Source organism: Coccinella septempunctata, chromosome 4, assembly GCF_907165205.1.
Source record: "Coccinella septempunctata chromosome 4, icCocSept1.1, whole genome shotgun sequence".
NCBI lineage: Eukaryota > Metazoa > Arthropoda > Insecta > Coleoptera > Coccinellidae > Coccinella > Coccinella septempunctata.
Genome location: NC_058192.1, coordinates 28,796,483 through 28,811,086, shown reverse-complemented (window position 1 = coordinate 28,811,086; position 14,604 = coordinate 28,796,483). Strand labels below are relative to the sequence as shown.

The 14,604-nt window shown below is 33.9% G+C and overlaps 3 protein-coding genes across 5 annotated transcripts; 1 reads left to right on the top strand and 2 right to left on the bottom strand.

The window, feature by feature from the left end:
* Positions 1-2,700: 2,700 nt before the first annotated feature.
* LOC123311939 (ribonuclease H2 subunit B) lies at positions 2,701-12,511 on the bottom strand. The gene is made up of 4 exons (XM_044896075.1): positions 12,274-12,511; positions 11,938-12,168; positions 11,746-11,885; positions 2,701-4,197 (listed from the first exon to the last, which is right to left on the bottom strand). Exons 1-4 carry the CDS (start codon positions 12,356-12,358, stop codon positions 3,721-3,723), a joined length of 933 nt encoding a protein of 310 aa, XP_044752010.1. The 5' UTR covers positions 12,359-12,511; the 3' UTR covers positions 2,701-3,720.
* On the top strand, positions 7,953-9,661 carry LOC123311940. The gene is made up of 2 exons (XM_044896077.1): positions 7,953-8,233; positions 9,360-9,661. The coding sequence occupies exons 1-2, from the start codon at positions 8,107-8,109 to the stop codon at positions 9,659-9,661; spliced, it is 429 nt and encodes a 142-aa protein (XP_044752012.1). The 5' UTR covers positions 7,953-8,106.
* On the bottom strand, positions 9,734-11,222 carry LOC123311938 (putative nuclease HARBI1). Of its 3 annotated transcripts, XM_044896074.1 has the most exons (3): positions 10,088-11,222; positions 9,880-9,967; positions 9,734-9,824 (listed from the first exon to the last, which is right to left on the bottom strand). In XM_044896074.1, the coding sequence occupies exons 1-3, from the start codon at positions 10,923-10,925 to the stop codon at positions 9,821-9,823; spliced, it is 930 nt and encodes a 309-aa protein (XP_044752009.1). In that variant the 5' UTR covers positions 10,926-11,222; the 3' UTR covers positions 9,734-9,820. The 3 variants fall into 3 exon arrangements, with proteins under 3 accessions (XP_044752009.1, XP_044752007.1, XP_044752008.1); XM_044896072.1 differs by having other exon boundaries at positions 9,880-11,222; XM_044896073.1 differs by having other exon boundaries at positions 9,764-9,967.
* Positions 12,512-14,604: the final 2,093 nt, after the last annotated feature.

The window sequence follows — 14,604 nt, the reverse complement described above, 5'->3', positions numbered from 1 at the left end:
AAAAAGATGATTTCTTGAGATTGTTTACCATTTGGCAACAGGTATTTCCAGGGTCGTACTCTGAGCTACCTAAACCGGGTAGTCCACCCCAGACGCGGCGCTCATTTTGAGAGAGTAAATAAATATATTTTGAAAATCTTTTCTTGTGGTGTGTGAAGGGGGTTCAAAACCACAATTTGAAATAACTGTCATATATAGGGTGTTCGAAAACAAAGATATAAACCAAAGTTACACTTTTTTAAACGTAACACTCTGTATTTGACCTTAAAAATGGAATGGCAAGCTCAAATCATGATGAGTTTCTTCAGCTCACTTTGTACCATAGAAACACCCTTTACGAGATAATGGCAAAAAATTGGAAATATGGAGTTTTTTCAAATAGCAATTAATGAAGAAAATAGTTAAGCCAGCGATACAGACAGTATTTTTTCGAGGAGACAAGTTGGCTAGTGCTACATAAAAAAAATTCAACTCTGGAATATACAGAGTGACAATAATTATTTCCCAAACATCAACTACAAATAATCGTCAAAAACTTTCTTATTTCAAATGGCACACCCGGTATTTCTGATAGTTCCTCAGAAGTTTTTGACGATTATTTGTAGTAGATGTTCGAGAATTAATTATGATCACTCTGTATAATGCAGAGTTGCAATTTTTTTTATGTGTAGGAGTAGCCAACTTGTCTACTCGAAGAAATACTGTCTGTATCGCTGGCGTAACTAGTTTCTTCATTAATTGCTATTTAAAAAACTCCATATTTTTAATTTTCCGTCAGTATCTCCTAGAGGGTGCTTGTATGGTATAAAGTTATCTGAAGAAACTCATCATAATTTGAGCTTTCCATTCCATTTTTGAGGTCAAATACAGGGTGTTATATTCAAAAAAGGGTTACTTTGGTTTATATCTTTGTTTTCGAACTCCCTATATATATGACAATTATTTTAAATTGTGCTTTTGAACACCCCACACACACCAGAAGAAAAGATTTTCAAAATATCTTTATTTACTCCCTCAAAATGAGCGCATCTGGGGTGGGCCACCCGAAATATCGATGACCGTCCCAAGAAATTTCAGTCTGAATTCATGAACCATTGCAGCCATCCCACTATGGTGGAACAGAGAGATCTACCTCTCTACAGGTAGACCTCTTCCATATCGAAGTAACATTGACAGTTAAAATGTAATGATTGAATGGCTCAAATTTTTTATTTTTATCCATCAAATCAACCTTTATGGAATTAAATCAAAATTCCAGAATCGAACTCGAAAATATGAATTAATTCAAGGATCAATTCAAACTTTGGACACTCCTTTTGCCAAATTCCTATTCACCTCATTCATGAAACATACCCTGTTTTATGTTATAGTACGATATGGAATACATGAACATATTGAATTTAGAACAAGAAAAATTATATTTCAAAAATATTTGTGAGTTCGAATGAATAACAGAGACAAATGATCTGTGTGTCCAGAATACAATACATTATTTAACAATGCTTGATGGGGCATAAGTACATTTCCTCAGCTTTTTTCTTTCAATCGAATGATCCGTATGAAATATTTGTAACAAATCAGATTCTATACACTTCTATTTTTCAATTTGAAATACTTTCACTTCATCCTCTCATTAAAAAGTTGAGCAGGAGCAAATTTCAAATAGTTAATGATTGGACAGCAATCAATGTTCTGAGGAACCTAATGTAAGACATTGAAAGAGCAATCCAAGACATAAATCAAAAATTCATTCATATTGGACGGCGATTTTTTCTAAATTGAATGTGAAATTGGCATTTGTTCTCTATTAATTTTATTTTCATTTACAAAGAATCGTCATGTCTCATTATAGTGAAAGAATAAAATGACGAACAATATGCTGTTTTCCTAAATTTCCAATAAACTTTTTCAATTAAAATACTCATTTCTCAAATACATCGGACAGAGCGAGAGTTTTTATATCTGTTTTCATGTATCATACGAAGATATGAATGTATCCCCGATCGAAATAACTAAAAATATATAGGATGTCCCATTTAAAAATCGAAAATAAGGGTACCGGAAGTACAGCAAAGCGAGTAAATATGTCAAAAAATGTAAATTGAACTGTAAGACACAACCCCCAAATTCCCTTTTTCTCTCCAATAATGAAAAAGATATGTGTGTAACCTGAGAGAATCACCCGGTACATATATATAACGGAAAATATTTTTTTCAACTTTACCCAATGTCTATCACAGTGGGTAAAGTTTGAGAGAAGATAATGAATACCTTCAACTTTTGTGCGAAAACGTTGTTTTTCTGATGTATAAATCACAGGAAGTGCTGCAGATAGAGTAGAACCCCGATTATCCGTGCCAGTCGGGAACGAGCCTTCGCCGGATAATCGAAAACACGGATAATCCAAAGACCTGGTTTTAATTATTCAATCATTTATTTGGACGAAGCCATGTGTCAAACAAAGAAAAAAAACGTAATACTAGATACATGTAACAAAAAATAACAGTTTTGATATTTATACATAATGTCTAAGGTTGCGTTCACAAACGTACTTTTAGTTCCTCAGAGTATGCTCTCTGAGCATGGCCATACTCATACTCTACTGTCGGAGTAAGTTTGTGAACGCAACCCATACGTACATTGAACAATGTCTTTATGTCACATTGAAAAATCTTTTGAAAAAATCACTAATTTTTGTTCGTTTTTGGACTTCGTAAATTCTACACATTATAATCTCCTTGTTAGAATGCCGCACGGAGAATCCGCCGCCCGGATAAAGCGCGCACGGATAATCGAGGTTCTACTGTACTTTCACAAGTTAGCGAGGACAGTGGAGAAGAATTAAATTTTTTTAATACATTGCACGGCACCACCTAACTTTATGTGAGCTAAGCCAATGCACTCAGTATCATTGTGCGTGTATAATGTGACGTATATGGAGGAAAAACACGAATGCCTGGGTAGTTCCGATCTCCTATTGCGCCTCCTTTGCTATATCTTCTTGATTTCAAGAAGATATAGGAAATAGACTCTATAAAAGGCATTCTACCTCCTTTACGTGGTGGATAACGAATGGCAAATAGTTTCGATAATTTTCAATTCGATTTCGGAGTTTTAGGAAAACTGCGAATAATGCGAGTCTTCAAATCATGCTATAACAAAGTGGAATTGCGAGTTATCCGAAATTCAATTTTTCTTCATTCAGCATGTTCATGCATTCCTTATGCTATAAAACTAAAATTGTTTCATATTCTCATGTTTCACAAGTACAAATTTTCAGAAACTATTTCACCCAATTTGCTGACAGCAAACAAAATACAATATGGGTAACTAATTAAAGAAAGTAATTTTGAAGAATTTAAGGTTACATAATAAAATATTTGACACACATTCCATAAAAAGGCAACCCAAAGGAAATACTGAGTAATCAAACCTAATTAGAGTTGGTTGAGATTCAATCAAAATAATTACTGTAGCAAAAGAACTCCAATCTTATTGAATTTTTTCAATATTCACTACTTCTTTCATAATATTATTGACAATTTCATATATGGAAAACATATTGAAATACTTCGTTCGTCTAGAAGAAAATTCTGTGAAAAATATATGATTTTACAAGGAATGCAAATAAAATTGATGAAAATCTTTAATATTATCAATCTGTAAAATCACTCTAATGCATTTAATTCATATTAATCTAAAAATTGACATTCCAAGCTTTCAACACTTTTTGAAGAAAGAAGTAATTGTTTTGCTACTACTAGCTGCTTTCAATCTAGCTTTTTCTTTAGAACTTAACGATGTTTTAGATTTAGGTTCTGGTTTACTTAAATCTAGAACATTGGAAGTACTACTTTTGTTTTCTTCTTCAATTTTAAGCTTTTTTGCATCTGGCTGGGTTTGATTACTCGAACTTTTACGTTTTAAATTACTTTCCTCAGGAAGGTTTAAATATTTCAATAACTTTGAGCTTAGATCTTCTACAAGATATTCGGAAACTATTCCATGAGCATATTTTAGATATGCATTATTGTCGAATGACTCCGCCTTTGCTTTCATGAATGTTGCTGATACTGCTCCTCCAATAACATTTATGTTTTTTTGTTTTAAAATGTCTGCAACCCTCTCAGTCTTCTTTTTCAACCAAGATAAAGTTTTTTCTTCATTATATTTAAATGCATTCACTTCTTCATCCCCCTAAAGTGTACATAAAAAATATATGTTAGTTAACAAATTAAAAGTCTCGATTTCTGTACTACTGAAAGTGAAGCAGTTCCCCATTGTTACAGATATACAAACTGAAAAGAAATTTGTATCCCATAAACCTTTAATGATTTTTGGTGGACTTTATTGAAATTTGGTAGACCTTTAAATTGTTCCAAGATCAATTGATTTCAAAACAATCAGTTTGATATTCCAGGTCTGGAGTCTGGAGAAAACTTTAATTTTTCGTGAGAGCAAAAACAAACAATCTGTACATATACCTCAATTATGTTTCATAATTTATCTGATTGATCATGAAATTAGCTCTTGAATGAGTTACTTGGCAGTGTTGTCGCACTGGACGACATTGTTTTATGCGACGATAAATAGCGCGCGAATCAAGATAAACTGGCATCATGTCTCACTTTATTGGAAATAATTTTTAGATGATTATAGAAATTTTTGGAATGATATCTGTACTCACTAAAACATTTACTCTAATTTAAAAGACAATTCCTAGTGAAAGGAAGAATTTCAATCAAACAGAAAAATATGGATGAACTGATTACATTTACGAATATTATTTCGTGAGGATGAACACATTGGTAATAGCTCATAAGAATGAATATTCAATGTTTCCTCGTCCCTCCTCCAAACACTTTCTAGTCCTTATATCCAGATTTAACTTCTGTATTACTTTTTATGAAGACATTTTAAAATAATGGTTCATTCTGTGAATATGAATAACTGCGAAAATTTTGCTGGTAGAAGATTATAAAAAAAGCTGTTGAACCAGTAATACTTAGAACAAGGAAGTGTTTGAAGGAGGGAGGACGAAATTTTGAACCTGGTTTATTATGAGTTGTAGTAATTTTTAGTTCTCCTGATATGATATTCAAAATTTTTGTAGTTCATCAATATTTTTCTTTTCAATTATCATTATTTTGTTCGATTGAGATTGTTAGGGCCAGTTTCATAATAAACTTCAAAGCCTCCCCTAGTTTCTTTTTAGTTAAAGGGACTTCAAAACTGATTATGAGTTTTTTTTTGATTAGTGTTAATATTCCAGTACCTAGTTCATTCATTCCAAAAATTTCTATGGCCATCTAAAAATCACTTCAAAATTAATGAATTTCATATCCTAGGTCAAAAAATAATTCTTAAATAAATTTCATGCCAGTTCACCATAAAAAAACCGAAATCTGCTCACTATATTGTCTCATAAAATAGTGTTGCTGAGTGCAGCAACATTTCCAAGTAGCTCATTTGGAGGTTATTTCATGTTCAATCAGATGCAGTATGTAAGGTAACTGAGGAATACATACAGGGTGTTTTGGCACTCACGAAAAAAGAAAGTCTTCTGAGTCCGGCCCTAGAATTTCAGACTGCTACTTTTGATGTCAATTGATCTTAAAACAATAGCAATAGCTATTGAAGCTATGGAGGACACAAATTTCTTTGGAGAAATATAAATCACCCTCTATCTCTGTAATTAGTAGACTGACCCCAGCATTTGATAGTCCGATTTAGGTTTCCTTTGCTGAGTTATATAAGTTTTTACAGTGGCTCATCGAACACCCTGCACTATAACAATATAGCAATATAACACTAGCCCCCAGTGTTATTCTTTATTAGCTTGACTTGAGTTATTTGTGACAAATCATTCCATAGGGGCACGAAAACTGGAGAAATTTGAAAAATATTACACACTCTCCTCCATCAATTTTGGAAAAATTTCAAATAGGCTGTTTTTAGGGAATTTGCTGGATTTACATGGAGTTAATAAAGACCTAAGAAAGAAACCAATATAATTGGTAGAAGGCTTTGAAGTTATTGCCATCTGCTCATTAGATTAATTTCTTTCTAAGGTCTCAGTTAACTCTAAGTAAATCCACCATGTGAACGGTTTATCCAGAGTTCGTAAGAACTTAAACCTAGAAATAAACTAATCTAATGGGCATCTCCCATAAATAATAGATCAGTGCATATTTTTGAGGTTGAAATTGTTGAAGCTGGAAAGGTTTTTCAGCAAGCATTCGTTTATTTTGGTTCTATGATAATTATATATTTTATTTAATATCAAAATACATAGGATTTGTCAATAATAAAAAATGAGGTGTCAATCAATTTGTCAATTATAATATTATAAAACTTTATTCTGAATAAAATATACTTCAACATATGACGAATTGAACAGAACCTTCCCTTATAGAGAAGCAGTTGGTGCTTTAATGTACTTAATGACAAGTACAAGACCAGACATAGCTTATGCTGTATGTATCGCATCAAGAAAGCTAGAAAATCCAACGAATGCAGATTGTATAAAAGTGAAGAGGATATTTCGTTATCTGAAGGGCACAATGGATCTTGGTCTTAGCTACAAGCCAGAGGAAAGAGATGAGTTAGTGGCCTTCAGTGATGCAGACCATGGAGGAGATAGTGAAACAGGACGTTCCACTTCGGGCGTTTTATGCATGTATGCTGGTGGAGCTATATCTGTAGCAATTTCCTCAACAGAGGCAGAAATAGTGGCTGCTAGTGAAGCTGCACGAGAAATGGAATGGCTAAAGCGGTTATTTAAGGAAATACTCAGTGTTCAGTCAGTTCCAACATTGATGGTGGACAACGAAGCTGCTATTAGACTGAGCCAAAACCCAGAATTCCACAGACGCACTAAACATATAAACATAAGACATTTCTTTGTGCGTGAACTTGTTCTAGATGGAGAGTTGAAAGTTGAAAAAGTTTCAACAGAGGACCAACTGGCAGACTTAATGACAAAACCTCTGTTCAAACCAAGACTGCATACTCTCACAAAGAAAATGGGATTAACCAAAATATCCCAATGAGGGAAGGTGTTGAAGCTGGAAAGGTTTTTCAGCAAGCATTCGTTTATTTTGGTTCTATGATAATTATATATTTTATTTAATATCAAAATACATAGGATTTGTCAATAATAAAAAATGAGGTGTCAATCAATTTGTCAATTATACAGCGGGTTTCATAAAGATTCGTTGATTCCTCGATCATCTGATTGCTCATTCAAATTTCATCGGCCGATCAACTAAATTCGCGTTTCATAAAACTTGATTGTGAAATCAGAAACCTCGGTCAGTTAATTGGGGAATACAATCTGACAACCTCGCTTTTCTGAAGTCCCGATCAACAGAAACATAGATACACCAAATAATTTTCATCGAAAAACTGTGCGTTGTCTAAGATTATGACATTTATACTTCGTTCTGTGGCGCAAGCGTCACTTCAATTCAAATTTTGGTAACATTGTTGTTGGCGTTGCTTACCGTAGATAGAGGAAAATGTTGGGACAAAAAAAATTCTCACGAAGCGCAAATTATACGACGGAAGATAAAAACTTACTGCTTTCGCTGGTAGAAACGTAAGTATAATTTGTCATTTTTCTGAATAATTCCGTGGAAGTCGGTAAAATTCATTACTTATTTTTTTTTTCAGCAAAAAAGACATAGTTGAATGCAAAATGACCAATAAAGTCAGCTCTGAATATAAAAGGGAAGCTTGGGAGGAAATTGCTCGCAATTTCAATGCTTGCTCGTCAATGCCCAGAACCTCCCAACAATTGAAAACCCTCTACGAAAACCTCAAAAGGAGAGGAAGAAAGGACTTGGCTCTGGAAAATGTATGTGCCAATTTGAATTTTATTACATAAGTTTATTGTATTTTGATCAACTTTCATTGTAGAAGGATAGATACAGAGAATTATTGAGTAATATGGATCAAGGGGAGGAAAACATAAATATCGACCAGTTACGAGAGAAGGCTAGGCAGGAAAAAGTATCATCAGACATTTTGAGATTGAATTAGTGGCATGGCACATTGTGGTCATCTATTTGAATAATAATACAGTTGTATTGATTACAGAAAGAAATGATGGCTACGGGTGGAGGGTCATTCAAAAATATGTTGGATGATACGGAACGAAGGATAATATCCATTTTAGGGGACAATGCCAGACCGTTAGAAAATCCGTTCGATGATGCCAATATATATTTTGGTGAGTTCGCTCCAGATATACAGTTCACATACTAGCTGAGTTCAATATTGGGCCCATATCAATTTTGACAATTTTAGGCTGGCCTCATACATTCGCAATGTCTTTATGAATTCAGAAATTAAATCCGTTGTGTGTCAGATGGCTAATTTGAATGAAAAGTGTGTTATGAATTCATATAATCTTAATCATCAGTGCACTCTGACAGATCGATCTGAAAAATTCATAATCTCAAAAAATCATAATGTATGTGCTGCATATTAAAATTACATACAAAACCAGAAGTTCTCAATTTTGTTTCTGAATTCAGAAAGACATTCCACTTGTATAATATCATATTGTCCAGTTGGGTACAACTACAGCATGAAAGGTAAGATTATATGAAAATTTTAATAGCAATTTTCAAGGAAGTTCAAGATGAAATCAGCAACCTGATGAATTTTCCTGAATTTTGTTATTTAACACGTTGACTGTCTCATGCATCACATATGATTCATAAAGATTTTCGCCAGGAGTCCATGAGTCGTATGTGATTCATTGATTCATTTAACGTTCAAGATAAATATGGTTACTTTTCATGAACGCTGCAGTGTGGTCGGTTTATATGGGCTGAACCTCTTGTAGAAATATGTATTGATAACCTCAATCATAATTAATCATACATGATTCAAGAAATATCAGCATCAAGCCTTCCATTGGACTTGAAAATTTTGAACATGAACAGTTCCTTAAATGGCTGCAGAATTAATTTTTTCATAGAATATATATTTTATCACACATAAGCAACCCTTATCTTGGGATAAATGTGTTGGACGTGGAGGGTAAAAAAAAAATTAGAATGGGGACAGTCAACGTGTTAATGTATGTTTTGATTGTATTATTCATGTGAGGTAGAGGATTTGAGTTAATATCAGTTCTCATATTTGATACCAAAAATGTGAGTTTGAACTTATGATACCATTGCAGTTGATGTGAACCTTTCACTTTGTTACCTATATCATTTTTAATTCTGGAATATCCATAAGAATACAATATAATGTTACATAACTAACATTATTCAGCCAGATATCTTCTATCTCTTCATTCATTATCTGTATTATACTAATTGCTAATATGAGTTACTTTTCAGAATATCCTATCCCAGCTGTAGAGACAGAACCCATTCCTAACCTAGGAGATCCAGATCCTATTCCTGACCAAGGAGTTAATCCCATTCCCAACCAATGCCTTGATCCAGAACCTTGCGGAGAACTTACCCCTACCTCCTTGCCTCCTGTTACCAGAAAACTTAAAACTAGAGCCCCCTTGAAAAGACCAATTAGAAAAAAAACCCTTACTCCCAAAGATAGATATTACTTAAAAAAATTGGAAAATGCCAAAATAGAGCAGAAAATTTTGAAACTGCAACTTCGTAAGTTGCAGCAAAGTTAATAATCATACTTATCATTTATGTACATATATTTTTCAATAAAAACTTCAGGAAAAACTCTATTTATTATTACTGTTTGATATTCCCTGATATGATCCAAATATGTGATAAGCCTAATTATATCAAAAATAAATATTCTGGAATTGAAGTATTGGTCTCGTTCATCTGAAAACATATCTACAATTACAATCGAGTTATATTTCAAATTTATGAAACATACCTCTCAAAAAGGTCTGCTATTAATGCATTTCGTATGGCTGTGTTTTGTTGTCCTTGATCATGATGAACAATATCACTTTCTTCAAAATTTTCAGGCAATTCTTCCAGTGTATCTACAGTGTCATTAACTGACAGGGCCAAATTATGAAGGACACAGCATGCAATAATTATTGTTAAGGATGTACTTAACTTGTTCCTTAATCCGTAATATAAGCAAGGGAAGCGTCTTTTCAACACACCAAAGCATCTTTCAATGCAGTTGCGTGTTTTGATGTGTGCTTGATTATACCTTCTTTCTGCTTCAGTTCCTGGATTTAATACTGGCGTAAGTAGAAAAGGCTTGCATGCATAACCACTATCACCCAACAGATAGCAATTGCCATACAAGCCTTGTTCCATCTCCACTATGAGTGGTGAATCATTGAATATTGTGGAATCATGGACCGAACCTGGCCAACGAGCTATAATGTTTATAATTTTCAGGCCAGCATCACACACTGCTTGCACATTTATTGAAAAATAACCCTTTCGGTTTCTGAATGTCTCTGCGTTGGATCCTCCAGGGGAAATTATTCTTATGTGTGTGCAGTCGATAGCTCCCACAACACGTGGTAACCCAGCAATATCGTGGAAGCCTGAAGCAACTTCCAACCTTTTTTGCCTGGTTTTTGGCATCGAAATGTAATTTGGTTTCAGTTTCGCTATTTCTGTTGAAACTCTCTTCACTATTCTGCATACTGTCGGTTTCGTGATATTTACATGGTCCCCAATTGTCATCTGGAAACCTCCAGTTGCATAAAACCTTAATGCGACTATTATTTGCATTTTTGCATTTAACGCCCTGTTTCTCTTAGTGGGGGCCTCAATTTTTTCTCCAATTTTATGAAGAAGTTCCATTACTGAATTTTTATGGAACCTGAAGCGGTGTTTGAATTCTGCATCATTATACATTTCGAAGGGATCATTTAGGTTTTTAAATGAACGGGGTCTTCTAAGATAATATTCTTCGTTGTTTTCTTCTGATGAAGATGAAGTATCAGACAACATTTTCTTTATGAAGGTAATAATATTTCTAGAATAACTGATATGTTAATCGCTCAAATTCTATCGTTCAACTTGATTGTCGATTAATGACGCGCTTTCCGGTTGATCAAGCATCAAAATGTTTTATGAAACCCATTTTTTGCCTGATTGACAATCACGAGGTGTTGACCGACGATTTCGTAGCGTTGATGGACGATTTCTTGATTAGACGGTTAGATCGGTGATTGAGAATCAAATCGGAAAAAGTAGCATAGAATTTCGTATTTGATTGACGATTAAGCGCTTGATTTGGCAATCAGAGCTTTATGAAACCCGCTGATAATATTATAAAACTTTATTCTGAATAAAATATACTTCAACAGAAATAATATCGACCAGTGGAAATCTAAATTGAGAAGTGAACTGTAGGAAACATTTTTCCACCAAGTGTCAGATCGTTAAAATATAAGCGTTAAATGCAAGTCCCACATGGAAGCAAATAAGACTGAAACCTACTACTCTTTCGATTGATGAGAGCACACTCCCTGCAGTTCACTTTTCAATTCAGATTTCCACTAATCCATATTTGTTATTTTCATTAAGAGCTTGATCTGAAAATCCATATTTCATCAATGAAACATCCCCATCAATTTGTTTTAGATTGATAATTCAGAATATGTATGTATGAAATTATGACCCATACATGTTCATTCAATTATTTTCAATTTCTCCTTTCTCAATATTTTCAGGAATGCCAAATTTTCAGTAATTTTATTCTAAAAACCAACTGATCAATGATCAGTCAATCAAAATTTCCAAACACACTGCAAATCTGAAAACTTACCTTACGATCACCAATTAAATTAAGATATTTGAGGCCACTAGACTTCAGAAGTCTCTCAGTTTCTGGATATTCTTCATCTTTTAGCAACAGTTCTAAAGGTATTGCCTGATTGACACAATGTTTTCGAAGATAAGGAAGTACTGAAATTAGGGCAAATCAGATATTTCAATAAATAAAAGAAGTAAATTTTACCTAAAAATATTGGATCAATTGGAGTAGAAAGCTGCATTTTACCATCACTTTTGACAGACTCCTCAATAAACAAAGATCTTTTACCTTCATTAAATGTTAGAATTTCTTGTACCGAGTTATTTGCGGGGGAAAATAGAAATATTGCAGATTCTCCAGTATTAGGATGCCTCAAAGTCACGATATCGGGAGTTCCCGTGCCGGTATATTGGTCAGATAACTCCAAAGCTTCACCTTGAATACAAAACGGATTGATTGAAATACAGAGTAAGAGAAGTGTAAAAAATTTTCATTTCATAGCAGGCAATTGTTTTATACATACGGAGTATTTTCTCTCACCTTTGAGTAAAAACACCCATGAGTTAGTGGGATTTTGAACATTTGTTTTGATGCATTTTTTCGGTGAGCTTTTGACACGGGGCATTTCAGAAATATTTATCCACTACTTGAATCACAATTTCTATTTTTAACTCACAAATTACGAATCTATGAGCATTTCTTATTCTATTTAATATTCCCCTTCAGGTTTTCCCACAAAAAATGAAAAAAATTGTTTTGTTGTTTTGACTTTTGAGCGTTAGACAGTGCAACTGTCATGTCAAAAATAACAGTACCCTCTATTGGGTGAATGGGTAAACTGAAGATATAAACGAATTAGTCAACTGCTCTTGGTGGTCTCACTAAGCAGTAAACTGTAACTGGTGAATAACAATCTGCAAATGTTACTGCACTGCAAGTGTATACTTTAAAAACCCAACACAAGATGGCCAATGTTCAAAACTATTGAGAACATATCGAGGTTTAACCAAAGAGTAACAACTCTTTGGTTTAACACTCAATACCTTAGGCCTTAGATTAAATTAATATGAGATTTAATAAATGCCTCAATGATGCCTGACCTATGGAGTAGAGAGAACAGAAAACTGAGAGAAGGAGAACAGCTGCTTGCAGAAGCAGAACGTAGATAATTTGTTCCCATAGATATAGAGAATGAACTGAGCATTCCCTATTCGGCTCTGCATTAAAAATCGCAGAAGATAATAATGATAATAATAATATATTTTTTTTATCAGTTGATCAACCTGTAACCTGTAATTCATTTTTTTATCTAATAGATGTGGTAGTGTGAATTTTGATTCTGGCTGAATTTTCCGGAAGTGGTTACAAATTCTATAATATTTAACAAATTTTCTATATTTTTATGTAAATAATGGGGAATTATTGTTGGTACGTACTTTTTTCAGAAGAAAATGGTTTTACAAACCTTGTAGTCCGAGAGCTGGCAGCAAAAACAACTACCTCATAAGTTACCAAAGGTTTGGTTTGGCACTTTGGTTCATTTTAATAATGTGAACTTGAAACCGTCCGTCTGCCGTTCGTGAGTGGTCGCCTTATTGAATAAAAAAAATTTAAAAGATGTGAAAAATCGATTAGAACTTTCCAATTACATATTACCAAGATGAATGTTGTGTCAGAATGGTCTAGAATCTTAACTGAATTGAAATCGTAAGCGTCTGCCAACAGGGTAGGTCGCTATTTTGAAACAGACGCTGTCAAATACAGGGTGGTCCAGATCGTACCAAAAAATTTTAATCATAATCACATATTCTACATCAAAAATAAGCCTTAGTTTGTCATATAAACATAAAATATGTCGAGAAATGTTTCCTCTGCGAGATACGGGGTGTTAAAATTATAGAAAAAAAAAATGTTTTTTAATAATAACTTTCACACTGCTTGAAATATTTTCATGAAATATGAGACATAGGTTTTGAGCGTCAAGGAGCACTTTTTGCATAATATCATTTCTTTTTTATTCTACCAGTGGCCTCCGTACTGCAGCCAGAATGAATATTTTCAGATAAAAAATGATACGCCACTGGTTTTTCCGACCATAAAAATTACTTTTTGAATCCTCATTTAATTTGGAGCAAATTCGGTCTTTCGACTTTTTGCTGTACGAGGCACCGTTTCCGGTTAAAAAAATAAAACACATTCTCATGCATGCGGAAATCGCCAAAATTTGATATGGTAGGTACATAATAATAATAAGACTATTTTTGTGAACGAAACGTGTAACTAAAAAAAAATAAGCATTAACAACCGCACTCAAAACGAATTTAAAGAAGATGTTCGAAGTATGAACCATTTTGCTGAACACATAATTCACATCGTCACATCGACGACTAACAGATCCGACAGCAGCAGCTAAATTTCGATTTCTTAATTCGTCGCAAGCATTTTGAATACGGCCAATAAGTTTTTCCCTTGAGTTCACAGGAGTCATATATACGATTTCTTTCAAAAACCCCCATACGAAGAAGTTCAAGGGGTAATATCGGGGTTCCGTGGAGGCCAACTGACTGGCCCATTACGTCCGATCCATCTTTCTGGAAAATTATTATCCAACCAGTTCCTCACATTGCTATAAAAGTGGGCTGGACAACAGTCAAGTTGAAACCAAGCCGCTAATCTTGATTCTTCTGGAATATTTTCCCACATATTTGCATGCTCTGCCATTAGAAATTGTAGAAAATTTTCACCATTAACTCGTTCTGGTAAGAAATAGGGTCCAAATAGGTGATTATTATAAACTCCAAGCCAAACCTTAACACTAAATTCTACTTGGAAATTTCTTGGTCGAATGGGACCACCACGCCCCGACGAGTA

Bases quoted from the DNA above. Each gene is read 5' to 3' on its own strand.
- LOC123311940 (XM_044896077.1), top strand. From the start codon at position 8,107: ATGATGGCTACGGGTGGAGGGTCATTCAAAAATATGTTGGATGATACG. The intron at 8,234-9,359 runs GTGAGTTCGCTC...GTTACTTTTCAG, and splicing joins TGATGCCAATATATATTTTG to AATATCCTATCCCAGCTGTA.
- LOC123311938 (XM_044896072.1), bottom strand. From the start codon at position 10,925: ATGTTGTCTGATACTTCATCTTCATCAGAAGAAAACAACGAAGAATAT.
- LOC123311939 (XM_044896075.1), bottom strand. From the start codon at position 12,358: ATGCCCCGTGTCAAAAGCTCACCGAAAAAATGCATCAAAACAAATGTT. The intron at 12,169-12,273 runs GTGAGAGAAAAT...TTTGTATTCAAG, and splicing joins ATGGGTGTTTTTACTCAAAG to GTGAAGCTTTGGAGTTATCT. The intron at 11,886-11,937 runs GTAAAATTTACT...CCCTAATTTCAG, and splicing joins AATTGATCCAATATTTTTAG to TACTTCCTTATCTTCGAAAA.